The following is a 16,782-nucleotide window of genomic DNA, read 5'->3' on the forward strand; positions in this document are numbered from 1 at the left end:
TAACCTAACGTTTTTTTCCCTCAGCAGCCAATTTTTTTTAAGTCAATAATAAATCAACCTTCAGCAGAATTTTGACTTGAAACATTAATATAATCAACGTCGAGAAATAAAAGGACACTGTTGGCAGGGGTGCAGATCCGATGTCAGGATTGGGGGGGACACCAACGTGATTTTAATTTTTAATTTTTTGCCAATATGCAACATATCATGCCATGAATTGGTAAAGACTCACCAAAAAATACTGCACAGGGAATCATTTATTGTGCTTACCTTTCTTGTTTATTTGTCCTAAACAGCCAACAGTGTGTGTCACTGCTTACTTAACTGTTATATTCGTAAATCATAATTTTAAGGGTTTTGGGCATGTAGTGTCTACTCATCTCAAATTCTTCTCACCATCTTCCTTTTATCCTATGGGAATACTTTATGCACGATCAATTGATATATGGATGAAATATGGAGCCCTAAACAAGTTGTTTAAACTAACTGATCATGTTTTAACACAGTTATGCTGGTAAACAGTTAAAAAAAAAAAGGACCCATTGCTTTCATTCTGTACACCTCAAAACGCACCGTGGATGTATTATTTTTTTAGAAATATATTTTTAATAAATATTCTACATATTCAACCTTTAAGTCTGAAAATACATTTGTTCAATTTTGAATAATTTAGGGTATTAATATTGGGGGGGACAATTCATGTTTTTCAGAAATTGGATCTGCACCCATGAAATTAAATATACTTTTTTAAGTCAATAATACATAAACCTTTAGCAGAATTTTGACTTGAAACATTAATATAATCAATGTCAAGAAATAAAAGGACACTGTTGGTTCCTGATATGTAAAACTCGACGGTGGTGTTGTATGTGGCTGGCTTTTATTTTGAAACCCCCACCGGAAGCAGTTTTCCTCCCTGCACCAGCTCGTCTGGAGCATCACAACATTCAGCAGCTTCACGGGAAAAGTCGGAAACCATCGCACTTGTTTTCGATGAAGGTAACAAACATCCATCGCGTTTATCCCGATAACATAGTCTGTAGCTGTTTACATGTTGTAGAAATGAACGTGTACAATTTTTAAACAATCAGACAGCAATTTAAGCATATATGTGATCTACAGTCGGCGTTTGTTTGGGTTTTTTTTTTTTGGTAGTGAAATAACGCTTTTTTCCCCCTGGTTATTTGATTTATTTATGCCTAATGTAACTAATACCGTTTTTAATCAGTATTCCCATGTAGCAGGTGCTATATCTGGCATCTCATGTGTATGAAGCCTGATTTATGGTCCCGCGTTAAATCGACGGCGTAGGGTACGGCGTAGAGGACGCGGCGACGCGCACCGTACGCCGTAGGCTCTGCGTTGGTGTGACGCGGAACCATAAATCAGCCTTTAGGCTGGACGTCCGGGCCGAGCTGTTTACACACAGCTCTGTTCTCGGAACAGAGATGGTTGGTTTGGGTTATTTGGGATAGATTCGTCCTTGTCGGTCACCTCCGTTGATGTGCAGCCTCATCCCCCCTCCCTGGCCTCGGGCCTCCACCATCCTCCCTCCTCCTCCTCCTCCTCCCTCCTCCTCCTCATCATCATCCACCTAAAATGGCCCCGGTGCAGATGAGCGCCGGCGTCGAGCTGGTGTCGCTGCTTCACCTCCTCCGCTCCTGCATTAGGAGATGTGAGGAGTTGGGGAGGCAAGAGTGGATATTGGTGCATTGCAGTGTGTGAATGAGGCGGGTGGGAGGGGGAGCTGGTGGGGTGGGGGGGCAGGACAGGTGCCTCCATCATCACAGCTGCGAAGGTGGAGGAAAGTCACGATGTGGAGCCTCCGCATCTGTCCTGCTGCTGCTGCTGCTGCTGCTGCTGCTGGCAGTGGCGTCAATTCAGTGGAAGCTAAGGTATGGCAAGGTTACGAGTCACATAACTTAACTAGAGTATCAATCAACACGCCCAGCAAATACTCATCACAGAAGTCTGATATGGAGCTTATCTGTGTGGTCAAGAAAATTGGAACTTTTTCAAATGCAGTCTCGCTCACTGCAAAAACTCAAAATCTTACCAGGAATATTTGTCTTATTTCTAGTTAAAATGTCTATTTTTAGTCAGAAAATCTCATTACATTTAAAACAAGAGTCATCACCAGAAAAATAACTTATCTGACCATTTTCCCCAAGATTTATCTTCTCAAACAAGCAAAAAAATCTTGTTCCACTGGCAGATTTTTCCACTTATTTTAAGTAAAAAATCTACTTGAAAATGGTTGTTTTTGAGTCTTGTCTTAAATGTAAGGAGATTTTTTTTTGACTAAAAATTTGACATTTTAACTAGAAATAAGACAAATATTCTTGTTAAGATTTTGAGTTTTTGCAGTGTATAATAATTAGTGAAATCGATCTGATTTGCATTTGTAGTTATTCTATATGTATTAAGTAATAGAATAATCAATACAAATAGACAGTAGTCTCGCTCACTGCAAAAACTCAAAATCTTACAGGAATATTTGTCTTATTTCTAGTTAAAATGTCCCATTTTTAGTCAAAAAATCTCATTACACTTAAAACAAGAGTCATCACCAGAAAAATAACTTGTTATTTGACCATTTTCACCTGTTTCAAGTAAATTTTAAGATAAGATAAGATAAGATATCCTTTATTTTCTCCCTCAGTGGGGAAACGTATTTTGTTGTCAGCAGTACACTTAGCACACACGTGTAGGGGAGGGGTAAAAAGACTGAAAAAGTCAGAAATAAAAAATATATAAAAAATACAAAAAGATACGTATAAAATATGTATAAATACAGGATATGAACAGTATATACAGTTAAGAAACAGTGCAGAAAAGCAGGTGGAGTGTTGTGAGGTAGACTGGCAGATTGACAGATATTGCACATCTTATATTATTGCACATGTTGTATAATTGAACATCTTATTGTCGTTGTATAATTGCACATCTTATTGTCGTTGTATAATTGCACATCTTATTGTCACTTTTACTTGAAATAAGTAGAAAAATCTGCCAGTTGGACAAGATTTATCTTCTCATTACAAGCAAAACAATCTTGTTCCACTGGCAGATTTTTCCACTTATTTTAAGTGAAAATCTATTTGAAACAGATGAAAATGGTTGTTTTTGAGTCTTGTCTTAAATGTAATGAGATTTTTTTTTTTACTAAAAATGAGACATTTTAACTACAAATGAGACAAATATTCTTAAGATTTTGAGTTTTTGCAGTGTATAACAACTAGTGAAATCGATCATGTTGTTCTGCTTTGCATTTGTAGTTATTATATGTATTAAGTAATAGAATAATCAATACAAATAGACACAGAGTAATTCCATAAATGTATTTAAAAAACAAACATTTACATCTTCCCTTGAAGCCGAGGTGTGGCGGCTGCCGTACCTTCATACCCAATTGACGCCCCTGATCTGTCCTGCTGCTGCTGGCAGGCACAGACTGATTTAATCATCAGGATTTGTTTCTCCACTGAGGTCAGCTCATCTGTCATCTGTTGACCCCCCCCAACATCTGGTTTTGGTGGATGAGACTCCTCAGTATTGTTCACATGAGAGATGCTCAGCATCAGAAGTTAAATCAAGCCAGGGACTTGACTTTATTCCTGTGTGGAGCAGTTTTGCTGGACGGTTGTGTAACTGTGGTCCTTTGTTCACCATCAGTGGGAGTTTTCTGCACTTAAATCCTTTCTTTAGTTATTTGTGACGGGGATGTTTGGTGCTATCTCTCTCTGTTTTCATGAGGGCACCCCTGCTGGCTGATTAGTTCTCCATGTAATTTATTTGTCAGTGACAGATGTCTGTTTCAAACCCCCGGGATCATTTCACCACTGACCTCTCGTTTAGAGGATAATAAAAGTCCTAAACTTGATGCATCCTTATGTTTCATGTCATTCATCCATTTGTTTTCAGTTTTATTTACATTATGTAAAGTAGTTAGTGTATCAGGGGACCTTTAGTTGATTATACTTCCACTGTTTAATGTGCTTTATGGCCTTTACTTGGTATCTGTGGCACATGCTGTGCTTTAGTGCTCGTTACGGTCGCACAAGTGGATGCTGAGATTATTCCCCTTATCTCCTGCCCGACTGCAGGATATTTATATAAATTCTGCTCTCAGCTGGTTTCTTCTTGCGTCTCGTATTTCCATCCTCCGATTAGTCTCTCGGTTTTCAGTAAATCCCATCAGCAGAAGGAGGAAGTGGTCGGAGCACCGAGTGCTGAGCAGCAGAGAGGGGAAAGACAAAGAGCTGATTGTTGTGTTTTTTTGTTTTAACCTTCCCTGCACAGTGTGTGTGAAACCTGGCAATGTCCACCATGGTGTATCCACGTGAAGAAGCTCTTGAGCGACTGAGCCAGGATGAGATCGTCCTCAACACTAAGGCCGTCATGCAGGGCCTGGAGACGCTGCGCGGCGAGCACACCCAGCTCCTCAACTCCCTGCTGGACTGCACCCAGCCGCCCATCGCCCAGGAGAAGTCCGGGCTGCTGCGCAAGAGTCTGGAGGCCATCGAGCTCGGCTTGGGAGAGGCGCAGGTGAGACCTTGAGTATGAGCTTTTGTTTAATAAAAAACTGTTTAGTTGAACGTCTTGAGCAGTTTTTTGATTTGAACTGTTTTGAATTTTCCTGCAGGTGATCATCGCTCTGTCGAGTCACCTGAGCACCGTGGAGTCGGAGAAGCAGAAGCTGCGCACTCAGGTGCGCCGGCTCTGCCAGGAGAACCAGTGGCTGAGGGACGAGCTGGCGGGGACGCAGTGCAAGCTGCAGCGCAGCGAGCAGAGCGTCGCCCAGCTGGAGGAGGAGAAGAAGCACCTGGAGTTCATGAACCAGATCAAGAAGTTCGACGACGACGTGTCCCCGTCGGACGAGAAGGGCCAGAGCTCTGGAGGAGGAGGAGGAGGGGGGGGCGGAGGAGGAGACACGTCCAAGGACAGTCTGGATGACCTGTTCCCCAACGACGATGACCAGGGACCAGGTAGGACACCGGCAGCCTTTTCTTCTTCAAATGTTGGTTCAAAGCCTAAAACATCCCAATGAAATCCTTATCCACTGCCAGTAGTGACGACGGATAGCTAGAAGTTGTGTTTCTGGGGTAGAGGGTAGATCAGTGTTTACACATTTTTATATATATATATATATATATATATTAGGGCTGGGCGATTTTGGACAAAAATAAAATCCCCATTTTTTTCTCTGAAAACCCGATTTTCGATTTCAATTTCGATTTTTTTGGTAAAACTACAAAAGACAATGGAATAAATTGTTTCAAATATTTTATCTTTATTTTTAAAGAAAAATAGCAAACACATGTCCATATTGGGAATGAAGTGCAATTGAAAGATACTGTAAATCCTCCTTGAGTTTAGTAAAGTGACAACATTTACCATTTTCTTGACCAAACAAAGATGACTAGACGAGCTCTGTCTGTAATGCAGCCAGCTGCAAAAAAGGAAAATCGATTTTCCGATTTTCCTTTTTTTAACATCGATTGTGATTAATAAATCCGATTTAGATTTAAAATCGATTAATCGCACAGCCCTAATATATATATATATTGGTTTTAGTTTGCGCTCTTTTAGTGATAATGTTGAGAGAAACAAGTGTCTCATTCCTGCAGAGGTCTGAATGAACAGCACGCAGGCGAGTTTTGTTTTGAACGTGCAAAGCGTCAAAGCAGTGTTGTTGTTCCGGCACAGATGTTTTGCATTTCCTCAGACGGAAGCAGAGGGTTTTATTTACTTCGGCTTTATTAGTTAATTTTTTTACCGCTCAACAGTCTCCACGAAGCGCCTTACAGTGGATTTCAGAGGCCGTGTGCCAGGAAGTTGGATAAACAAAGTAGCAAACAAGCTCATTACTACACACTTAATGCTCCAGTCATGGTGTCACATTAAAGTCCCATCTGATTTTAATTGAATAAAAACCCTCCTAATCTTATAAGAGCTTTTATTGTAATGAAAGATGCACATCAGCAGTTGGTTGAGCCAAAGTGGTTTCAGTGTTTGATAAGATGAATACAGGCAAACAGTTAATCATGAGAAACATCCTTTTGTGAGCGGTGGATTCATCATTGTTTTATTTTGAGGGGGGGCAGCATCCAGGACTGGCCAATGCATGGATATGAAGGTCTTTTTAAGCTAATCAGGAACAAGTTTGTTTCTTGTCTTGGTTTTAAAACAAAGCATCACTGAAGTGAATCAACATGCAGATATGAAAGAAGGTCAGTTGTTTAGTTTTCCTCCTCGTTATCCGGGCAGCGTGCTCATCCGTGCTCTTATTTATTCATGGAGGACTGTCCGCCGATGCATCTCTGAGGGTTTGTGCCCTTGTTTGTTTTTAAATTATATATATTCAAGAGAGGGAATACACGGTGAACCCACTGAGCAGTGCAATCCGGTCTCTTTTGAAAGACTTGAGCTCTTTAGACTAGCTGAGTCGGAGGATTAGTCTTCTTTACAGCTAAATAAGGAAAAAAAGGTAAGACGGCGTAACGTGAACACAGCATGCGTTAAGCACAAGAACTTATTTAGTTTTGTCAACGAGCAAACGTGCTGTGAGGTTACTGGAGGAGATTTGACTGAAGGTTTGCTCAATATGGACAAACTCTAACATTGACTTTTTTGATAAAAGGAACTTGTTTGTGCTCTTTTCAAGCAAAATATGTGGAAAAAAAACCCAACAACTTTCCAAGTTCAATAAACAAGCTCTTTATCTGGTGTTTTTATCTTCCCGATGTGTCTGTCTGTGTTCCAGCTCAGCCCAGTGGGGAGGTGGCGGCCCAGCAGGGCGGCTATGAGATCCCGGCACGCCTCAGGACGCTGCACAACCTGGTGATCCAGTACGCCTCCCAGGGCAGGTACGAGGTGGCCGTGCCGCTCTGCAAACAAGCTTTGGAGGACCTGGAGAAGACGTCCGGACACGACCACCCGGACGTGGCCACCATGCTCAACATCCTGGCCTTGGTGTACAGGTGGGAGGGGGAGGGGGGCGTCGTATCCACCACAAACACAAGTGAAACACTCTTTCACTTGTCCTTTTTATTAAATATTTTTGTATGTTTTCTAGGGATGGGCGGTATGGACTAAAAAAATGATCACAATAAATTCTGGCATTTATCCTGATAACGATAAAAATGACGATAAAAAAAAAATACCAATTCAACTCCACCTTTGTAACTATAAATCTATCACCACATTCAGTCTTTGGAGCCCCCAAATCACTGCTCTAAAAGAATACTGAATGCTACTAAACGTAATCAATGGGAATCTTTCTTTCTTTCTTTCTTTCTTTCTTTCTTTCTTTCTTTCTTGCTCATTTCTGTCTTTCTTTCTTTCTTTCTTGCTCATTTCTGTCTTTCTTTTCTTTCCTTCCTTCACGTACGTTGTGCGTGGATTTAACACAGAACCATAAATCAACTTTACACAAAAACGTCATCAACGGGAATTTATCGTTTTTACCGCGAGATGACGAATTCTTTTTTTGACCGTATATCGTGAACGGTAAAATATCGCCCATTCCTACTGTTTTCTCTTGTTCTCTAGGGACCAGAACAAATACAAAGACGCCGCCCACCTGCTGAATGACGCCCTGGCCATCAGGGAGAAGACGCTGGGTCTGGACCACCCGGCCGTGGCTGCGACCCTCAACAACCTGGCCGTGCTGTACGGCAAGAGGGGCAAGTACAAGGAGGCCGAGCCGCTCTGCAAGCGGGCCCTGGAGATCCGAGAGAAGGTGAGGACCGGGGCCGCTTAGACGCCACTGAAATGTCCTTCTTCAGTTTTGTTCTTATTTGCCTGCAGTCGAATACAAACTTGACACAGTCATGGTTTGCCTTGCAAATGTGCATGAATGGGTCCGGTGCTGTGTCCAGGTGCTGGGGAAGTACCATCCAGATGTGGCCAAGCAGCTGAACAACCTGGCCCTGCTGTGCCAGAACCAGGGCAAGTACGACGAGGTGGAGTACTACTACAGACGAGCGCTGGAGATCTACGAGTCCAAGCTGGGAGCGGATGACCCCAACGTGGCCAAGACCAAAAACAACCTGGTGGGACTTTAATGCCGGACTCTTGATATTGTCTCTGCATCTCAGCGGTGGGCTCAGATGGATGTGAGGTGTTGGTGTATAAACCTGGATCGGTGCTGTGTCTCCTCAGGCCACCTGCTACCTGAAGCAGGGGAAGTTCAAGGATGCTGAAGTCCTGTACAAAGAGATCCTGACCAGGGCGCACGAGAAGGAGTTCGGGTCCGTCAACAGTAAGTACCGTATTTTCGGACTATAAAGCCACTTTTGCACTAGTATCGGCTGAGCCCGGCTCGGCTCGGCGCGGTAAGGCACGGTTCCACACGTGTGTTTTCGCACTGCCAGGGGAGAAGTGGGCAGGTTGGGGTGAAGCTGCTGTGACGTACTCGATTGCGCAACCGCTTTGTTCATGTCGGCGCTGATGAGAAATCAGCTGGAGCCGCGAGCGGCTGAGAGTAAAACAGCCCGTCTACACCCTTTTTTAAATTTTTTCTCGACAGCCACCAGGTTTATGAACATCTGCACCTCAGAGTTGGATCACCAAACAGACGTTTTGCGCTTTATAATAAAATCGCCGCGAGCCGCGGGTCGCTCTCGCTCTGACTCCCGCTTCCTGATTCAAACGTCTGCCGGCCCCGCCCCCCGACCAATCAGAGGCGCGGAGGGTGATGACGTCAGATATAGTCCCTGCTCAGCCCGCAAAGAACCTCGCCTTGTATCGACTTGGAGCGGCTTTACCCGTCTCAGCCCTAGTGCGAAAGCGCAAAATGGGGCCATAGCGGGTAGAACCGAGGAGAAGTGAGACTAATGCAAAAGCGCCATAAGTCGCTCCTGAGTACAAGTCGCACCAGCCATAAAATGCATAATAAAGAAGCAAAAAACATATAAGTCGCACTGGAGTATAAGTCGCATTTTAAGGGGGAAATTTATTTTATAAAATCCAACACCAAAAACAGACATGTCGTCTTGAAAGGCAATTTAAAATAAAGATAGAATAGAGGCAACAACAGGCTGAATAATTGTACAGGATGCTTACGTTACATGACACAACTGAGAATGTGCCTGGTATGTTAAGTTAACACATTAAGAGTTATTCAGATAACTATAGCATAAATAACATGCTAAGAAGTTTACCAAACCATCCGTGTCGCTCCAAATAACTAAGATCCAATGAAATCTTCCTCCTCGGTGTCACTTTTAAACAACTACGCTAACTCCGGAGGTGGAAGATGCAGCGCTTCCTCTTCTATGCAGCTTACATCAGACTCATCATCAGTTGCAGTTCGCCCCTTTGCGGTTTAGAGTGAAAATAACATGTGAAATTATATACCGGTAATAATGTGTTAATAATTTCACACATAAGTCGCACCTACGGCCAAACTATGAAAAAAAACGTGACTTATAGTCCAGAAAATACGGTAAATTCTGCAGTCAAACAGCTGAGTCACTCTGAACCGAGTCTATCCACCCCCCACCACCCGCTGATGCAGCGCCGGGACAATGCCGGGAGGAGCCAGCTCCTGGTGTCCATTTACAGTCACGCTCAGCTAAATCTTCACTATGACAAGAGCCGCATCCTGCAGGTTCTGCTCCGAGCACGCCCAGAGTCGTGCGTCGGCCGAGCTCTCAGCGGGAGACGGGATTATTCTGCGATACGCTGGCGTGTGAAGCGGCTTAATGTTGATGTTTCCCTCCTGCCTCCCGCGCTAAGCCTGTCAAGCCTTTACATGCTCACATGTTCAGCACGAGAGCGGGCCCTGGCAGGATGGGAAGCCGCGTTTACACGCTGAATTACATCAGTCAGGGGATCTTTAATGCCAGTTGTGTAACTTTTCATTTGTGCTCATTTTGCAGATGACAATAAGCCAATATGGATGCACGCGGAGGAGAGGGAGGAGAGCAAGGTCAGTTATTTAGCCTGACCTTTCATCTGTAAGCTGCACCACAGATGGGGGCAACAGAGACATTTTAACTTGCTGTTTAATGACATCATGTCCCAAACAGTTTCATCTTGATCTCCATCTCTGTGTATCTCATTGTATATTGCCGTCTTCCTCAGGGTAAACCCAAAGACTCCAGCCTTCACGTGGAGTACGGGAGCTGGTATAAGGCCTGCAAGGTCGACAGGTGAGGCTGACGTTTGAATTTACCAGAAATAAGCGACTAGAAAACCTAAATAATAAAAGCCAGTATGGGTATTTCCACAGTCCTGTGAGACTGTGGGAGGACGGCGCTGCTGCAATCATTACCGTGACTTATTCATGCTGCACTCGTTACCACAATAAGGCTTGTTACTAGTTCATCACTGCAGTCACAGTTGTCCTTGAATGACTGAGGTGATTCTGCAAACCTGAGTCAGCGGGTGGAGAAGCAGAAACGTCTCTGTTCGACACCAAATGCTGTTAACGTTTGTTAACGATCAATAACATCAAGCAGGTGCTGCTCTCTCAGTGCTTACTCTGAGTTTGTCGTTTCCCGACACGATGAGTCTGTTTCCACTCAGTCGAAGGCAACAGACCAAAACCTGCCAGGTGTTTGTCTCATTATTCTGCTCTTGGGGCCAGTTTTCAATCAGACGTCGTTTTTCTGCAGCGATAAACAGTCGTGAGCGCAGCATGAATCATTCAGTGTCCCAGAGGCGAAGAAATTAGGGAGAAAAAGAGTGAACAACTCTTTTTTTAGATATAACCATGCAACTCTAACTCAACTCTTCCCTTGTAGACTTTCCTCCTTTTTTTTAGCTCTTCAAAGACAAATTTTAAATAGTTCAGCGATGAAATCTGTGTTTAACTTATCAGTTTACTTCAACTTTCTTGTACCTGAAGGTGAATTTACCCTAATTTGCAATAAGTTGGTCTAGCGCAGGGGTCGGCAACCCACGGCTCTAGAGCCGCATGCGGCTCTTTAGCGCCGCCCTTGTGGCTCCCTGGAGCTTTTTCAAAAATGTTTGACCTTTTTTTTTCCTTTTTTTTTTGTTTTTTTCTATTTTTCTTTTTATTTCTTTTTTCCTTTTTCCTTTTTTTTTCTTTTTTTTTCTCTTTATTTTTTCTTTTCTTTTTTTCTTATTTTCCTTTTTCTTCTCTTTTTCCTTTTTTTCCTCTTTGTTTCTTCCTTTTTCCTCCCTTTTTAATCCCGACATTTTGACTTTTTTCTCAACATTTCAACTTTTTTCTTGAAATTTTGACTTTTTTCCTAAACATTTAGATTTTTTTCTCGACATTTCGACTTTTTTCTCGAGATTGTACTTCAACATTAATCTCGACATTTCAACTTTTTTCTCGACATTTCGACTTTTTTCATGAAATTTGGACTATTTCCTTGAAATTTAGACTTTTTTTCTCAACATTTCAACTTTTTTCTAAACATTTTGACTTTTTTCTCGAAGTGCATAATGAAACAAAAATCTTCCCCCAGTTATAACTAATATAAAAACATGCAGCATGTGTTGTCTTCATTCTAAGGCTTATACAAGACTTTTCATTTTTTGCAGCTCCAGACACATTTGTTTTTGGTGTTTTTGGTCCAACATGGCTCTTTCAACATTTTGGGTTGCCGACCCCTGGTCTAGCGAGTCCAGCATCAAGAAAACATCAGTACATACATACAACATGAACATAAACCATAATCACAACATAACATTTATTTAGGAGGATTATAGCAGTAGGTATAAAACTATGTTTAAAAGGTTTGGTTTTGCATTTTGGTGCTCTATACGTGCGTCCTGGTTCAAGTAGCTGGAAGTGGTCATGTAGTGGATGAGAGGTTTCATGTAAAATACATCCAGACAGCCTTTGTATCTGTCTGCAAAACAGCATGTCCAGATTCATCTGCTGCTCTCTCGTTATCTGACTAGACCACTTCACCATCTGGTTCAGACTTTCTAAGAGACAAATTTCCAAACCAGACAGTTTTCTCAGGCAAAAAAGATGCTGGTTACCCTTTTTATAAACAGCCTCACAATTTGCCTCAAATGTCATGTACTGTACTGTTTACTGTACCAAGACATTTGTACGTATCTACACATTCCACTATCCGACCTATCAAAGTGGTGTGATATGAAGCTGAAGAGACGGGACACATTTAGATTAGCTAATCTCTCTTCTCAGTTCTGTTTGTCCCAGAAAAAAGTGAAAGTGCCACTTGTAAAGTACGAGGTCACTAAAGCGCCATCATAACATCCCAGTGTCCTCAGCTCGCGTTATGGCTCCAGGCAGCTGGTTTTCAGGAGTGAAAGGAATGGCTTCACTGTCGAGATTTAACTGATTTAAAACTGGAAATAAAATAAAAATACTTGACTGTTATTTGAATCTCTGACACAAACGTTTCCCTCATCTGGGCCACCGATCCCTCTTCTAGATGCCATCTCATCCAGACTAATGGTTTTAGATGGTAACGGTTGTTAAACCACAGACAGGAACTTATGTTTAGTTGGAGGTTAATCAATGAGCCTAAACTACGTTTTAGTTCCTCCACTAATTATCATTTTTGGAAATTAGATTCTCCAGGCTGTATTTTTTTTTCTGCATCTAAATACCAATTTGGTTTGTGTTTGGGTTCAACAGCCCGACTGTGAACACCACCCTGAAAAGCCTGGGAGCGTTGTACCGTCGGCAGGGCAAGCTGGAGGCAGCGGACACGCTGGAGGAGTGCGCCAGCAAGTCACGTAAACAGGTACGGCCCAAACCGCCCGAGAGACCCCATCCTGCCGGTGCAGTGGTTGTCCGGACCGTTGGCAGGGTTTCCTTTTTCCTTTTAAGTAACCTGATTAGTTCATCAAGCTTTCAGACTGTGGTTGATGATCCCGTAAATTGCACCAAAGTGATTTACAGAGCTTACGCTTGTACGCCAGGTAAAGAAAGTCTAAGAATGCGCTCCTGCTGTGTAAGACGTCGTATTAAAAGCTGTAACTTTCTTTTCCGTCTGCTCAGCTGTCGTCTCCCTTTGTCTCGCGTGCGTCTGTCTGGTCTCAGGGTACCGACGCAATCAACCAGAGTAAGGTGATGGAGCTGCTGAAGGACGGGGGAGGCGGGGGGAGCGACCGCCGACACAGTCGCAACGGAGTCAACGGCCCGGGGCAGCGAGGAGACGGGGAGGGCGACGACTCCGCCGAGTGGAACGGGGCAAGTCCCTGAATATTCATCTGACTTCTAACCAGATCAGTCTTAAGTTCACTCTGAACCTCTAAGCAGGAAAACACACATTTCTGTAGTTAAGGTTTATTTCTTAGACGTCTGCTGTGATCAAACCAGAATCAGTGGAAAGTGACGGCTAATCCTCTAAGCTCTCTGATTAAAAGGTTCTGTCTCGTCCTCAGGATGGGAACGGCTCTCTGCGCCGCAGTGGTTCCTTCGGGAAGATTCGGGATGCTCTGAGGAGGAGCAGCGAGATGCTGGTGAAGAAGCTGCAGGGCAGCGGACCTCAGGAACCCCGCAACCCAGGGTGAGAGTCCCACACCTCAGCAGCTGCAGTTGAAGTTAAATGAGATGAATGCTTTTGGAAAACTTGATGATTCTGGTTGGATCACACATGAACAATCTGGAAAAACGTGGACGCCATTTCATAAAACATTTAATTCATCAGCTAGGGTGTTAATGAAATACGTTGAATATTGAACCTGCACATCTACTGTTAAAGGTATACGCTTAATTTTCTGTTGCATGCAGGTCACTTATGTTGTAAATGTTGCACCGCTCGAAATAAATATGAACTGAACTGAATCAGCTAGGGTCGGTTGATTAATTCTGGGTGCATTTATCAATATTCATTGTTTATCGTTCTGGTTTTTCTGCACAGAATGAAGAGAGCAAGCTCCCTGAACTTCCTGAACAAGAGCAATGAGGAAACCACACAGGTATATTTGCTTCCACCGCCGCCGTGTTTGTCCCGGTTGCTGCAGGGTTTCACTCAGAAAAAGTTTTACTGGAATAACAGCTAACAAGGAGGAAGGAGGTTTAGGCAGCGGTTAACATGCAGAAACTGTTTCCAGGACTCCGACTCCGGCCTCTCAGACCGCAGGGAGATGAGCGCCAGCAACGTGGACCTGACCAGACGCTGCTCGTTGGTCGGGTAGAGAGACAGGAGAGCGCGGAGGCAAGTGGCCCAACGCGGAGAGGCTGTCTGCACTTCAATCGAACACTCGGCACCTGCAGCTTATTATTATTTTTGTTTTCTTCTTCTTCTTTTTTTTTTTAAAGGACATTGAAAGAGGCGTTACCACGATGATGTCACGGTCGCTGCTGCTTCGCTGTACAAACCGCTGCCATGGGTCCCAAATATTTAGATACACATTTATGAGCATGCTGCTTTATAGAAAGCGGAACGTCTGCACCTGAATGCATCACGGTATCGACTCACAGCACCGCCGCAGAGCAACACGTTCACGTCGTGACCAGATCTCTCGTGCAGACACTCGGCTCAAAGTGCTGCGTTGCACTCGATGTCCTCCACACGTAGCATGAAGCATTTCTTACTCTAACCATCCATTACATGACTACCGCAGGTGGTTAAAATATATAAATATATACGTAGGTACAATCTGTTAGACGAGTTGGGAGAAAGCAGACGTGTCGAGTTTTCTGGGATTGGCAAAGAAACATTAGCACTAACCATCTCAACCTCACATTTTGCCTTTTGTTTTTTTATGTATATACAGTTTTAAATTATTTGACGTTTAATTCTTTGTATATTGTGCACTTTGATTTTTTTTGTTTTTGTTTACATTTGAATGGGTCAAAGAGGGTCCTAACTGGGGGGGTGGGGAGACTGCGTGTGAAGGGAGGAGACTGCTAATGAAAGAAACAGAGGGTTAAAAGGAAGTAGAGAAATTGGCACCGGAATAAAACGTCAAAATGCTGATAAACGTACGATATTGATCACTGAAACCTGCCGACGGCCGCCCAGGTTTTGCTCTGTGTCGGGCACATGTCCGTTTAACTACTGCGGAGAGCAGAAAAACAAAAAATGTGTTTGTTTTCGTGGCCTTGTGGCTCATTTCTGCAGGACAAGATCTGGAAAAAATTGTCTGAAATGACTTCCAGAATAAAACGTTCAAGATTTAGTCCAGCAGGGATGTATCTCAGACAACAAGTGAGAAAATTAGGTTTAAGAGACGTTTAAACGGTTTAAAGCAGTGGTTACAGCAGGGATATTCAAGTCTTGTCCTGTGTTCAAGGCTGGTGCCGTGCATCAGCTGCTGTTTACTCTTATTAAGAACATTCCCTTTGTGTGAGTTTTTGTTTCTGTTTTTCACTCACCGTTGCTATGAATTGTTTTTTTTTTCTACTTGTGCAAAACAATCCTCAGTTTTGTTTTTAATGCTGGTACAGATGGATCTCATCAGTCCCAATCGAACCCTCACAAATGTGACCGGTGAATTTTTGTTGTGCTGACTTCTTCTTTTGGTGTTGAGCTTTTATTTTGAAGGTGCAGGAAACTGGTGACCTGAATGTTACTTTTAGTGAGGTCTGGTGGCATTTAAACGTGACTGTTGTTTTTGTTCGGAAAGCCAGGAGAAAAAGGAGTTTCCACCAAAATAAGATGATTAACAACAGAGCAGTTCACTGAATGTACTAGTGTCATCATGCCAAGTTAAATCCAGACTGAGGTGACATCACATCCTCAGCTAAGAAAGATGGGCAAGATATCTCTTGTTTTTTGCTTCTCTTGCACCTTTCTACCATCTCTGATGGTGCAAGGACGTCTAAAACACGCTGTTTAAAAATAATAAAATGAAAATGAGTTGATTTCAAAGGCATTTGCTGCACGTTGGTGCTTGTGCATCACGGCCACATGCCTGAAATCAGCTTTGATGGAGCTACTCTGAGAAGGGCGAACTATCCGATTAGTTTCCGAATGTGTACGTTTGTGCTGGTTATGAGTTTTTTAATCGAAGGAAAGAAGTGAAGGAGTTAAGAAGTGAATGAAAGTGCTTTGGAAAGATGTTTCTGGGAGGAAAAGTGCTTTAACAGCAAGTAATGTAGAGATTCATGTCTTTCTGTCTGCTTTTACTGTTTGCCACATGTTCACACTTAAAGAATGCTGGGAAATTCATTCAATCACACACACACATGTCCATGACCTTAATATAAGTTGGTAAAGTTTGTAGCTGATTCTTTTCTTGTAAACAAGCCATCATGCCAGTCGGGTCTTTGCTGTATCGTTCACTTACTCAGCGTCTCTGTGCTTCTGTAGAAAACTGGAATATTGGGAATAATAAACTCCATCCACATATAAACGTGAACGAGCAAAATACAACTACTACTGATGTAAATATTTATCTCGGACTATTTTAGCTGGAAGGTTTTGATCCAAAGCTTCAAAGATGAATCCGATTGTTTCTCTTATGTGCTTTTTGTCCAAATATTTCTGGAGATAAGTGCATCTTCCTTTAGCCGGGGATGGGACGTATTTGTAGGCGTGTCGGTCTTGTACAAGCGTGGGAACTGCTACTTTGCAGGTGATTTCCTGGATCTGATTCTGATGGGGTCAGTTGAACGTGTATTTTATCCAAGGTCCAATAAAAACAAAATTCCACTTTTCAAGCTTTGTCCTGCGTGTTTTCATTCACACCTTCCTGACCTGCCCTTTTTGAGCAGAAATCCTTTCAAACATTTCAAAGAAGAGGGTGGGCTATGTGTAACTTTGAGCAGGCCGGGGTGTTGCTGTGTTGGTGGAGCCTTCGTTAGAGGTGAGTGTCTGTTGTTACTTCCTGTCTCAGCGACAGCCGAGCCCCCACAAGAAGGAGGAAACC

At 43.0% G+C, this 16,782-nt stretch overlaps 1 protein-coding gene across 1 annotated transcript; it reads left to right on the top strand.

Annotated features, from left to right (window-relative positions):
• Positions 1-921: 921 nt before the first annotated feature.
• Positions 922-16,560, top strand: klc2 (kinesin light chain 2). The gene is made up of 14 exons (XM_061709784.1): positions 922-999; positions 4,303-4,548; positions 4,646-4,988; positions 6,767-6,983; positions 7,555-7,744; positions 7,884-8,057; positions 8,167-8,266; positions 9,888-9,937; positions 10,093-10,160; positions 12,596-12,704; positions 13,004-13,153; positions 13,348-13,472; positions 13,827-13,884; positions 14,020-16,560. The coding sequence occupies exons 2-14, from the start codon at positions 4,321-4,323 to the stop codon at positions 14,101-14,103; spliced, it is 1,896 nt and encodes a 631-aa protein (XP_061565768.1). The 5' UTR covers positions 922-999; positions 4,303-4,320; the 3' UTR covers positions 14,104-16,560.
• Positions 16,561-16,782: the final 222 nt, after the last annotated feature.

This window comes from Cololabis saira, chromosome 20 (genome assembly GCF_033807715.1).
Source record: "Cololabis saira isolate AMF1-May2022 chromosome 20, fColSai1.1, whole genome shotgun sequence".
NCBI lineage: Eukaryota > Metazoa > Chordata > Actinopteri > Beloniformes > Belonidae > Cololabis > Cololabis saira.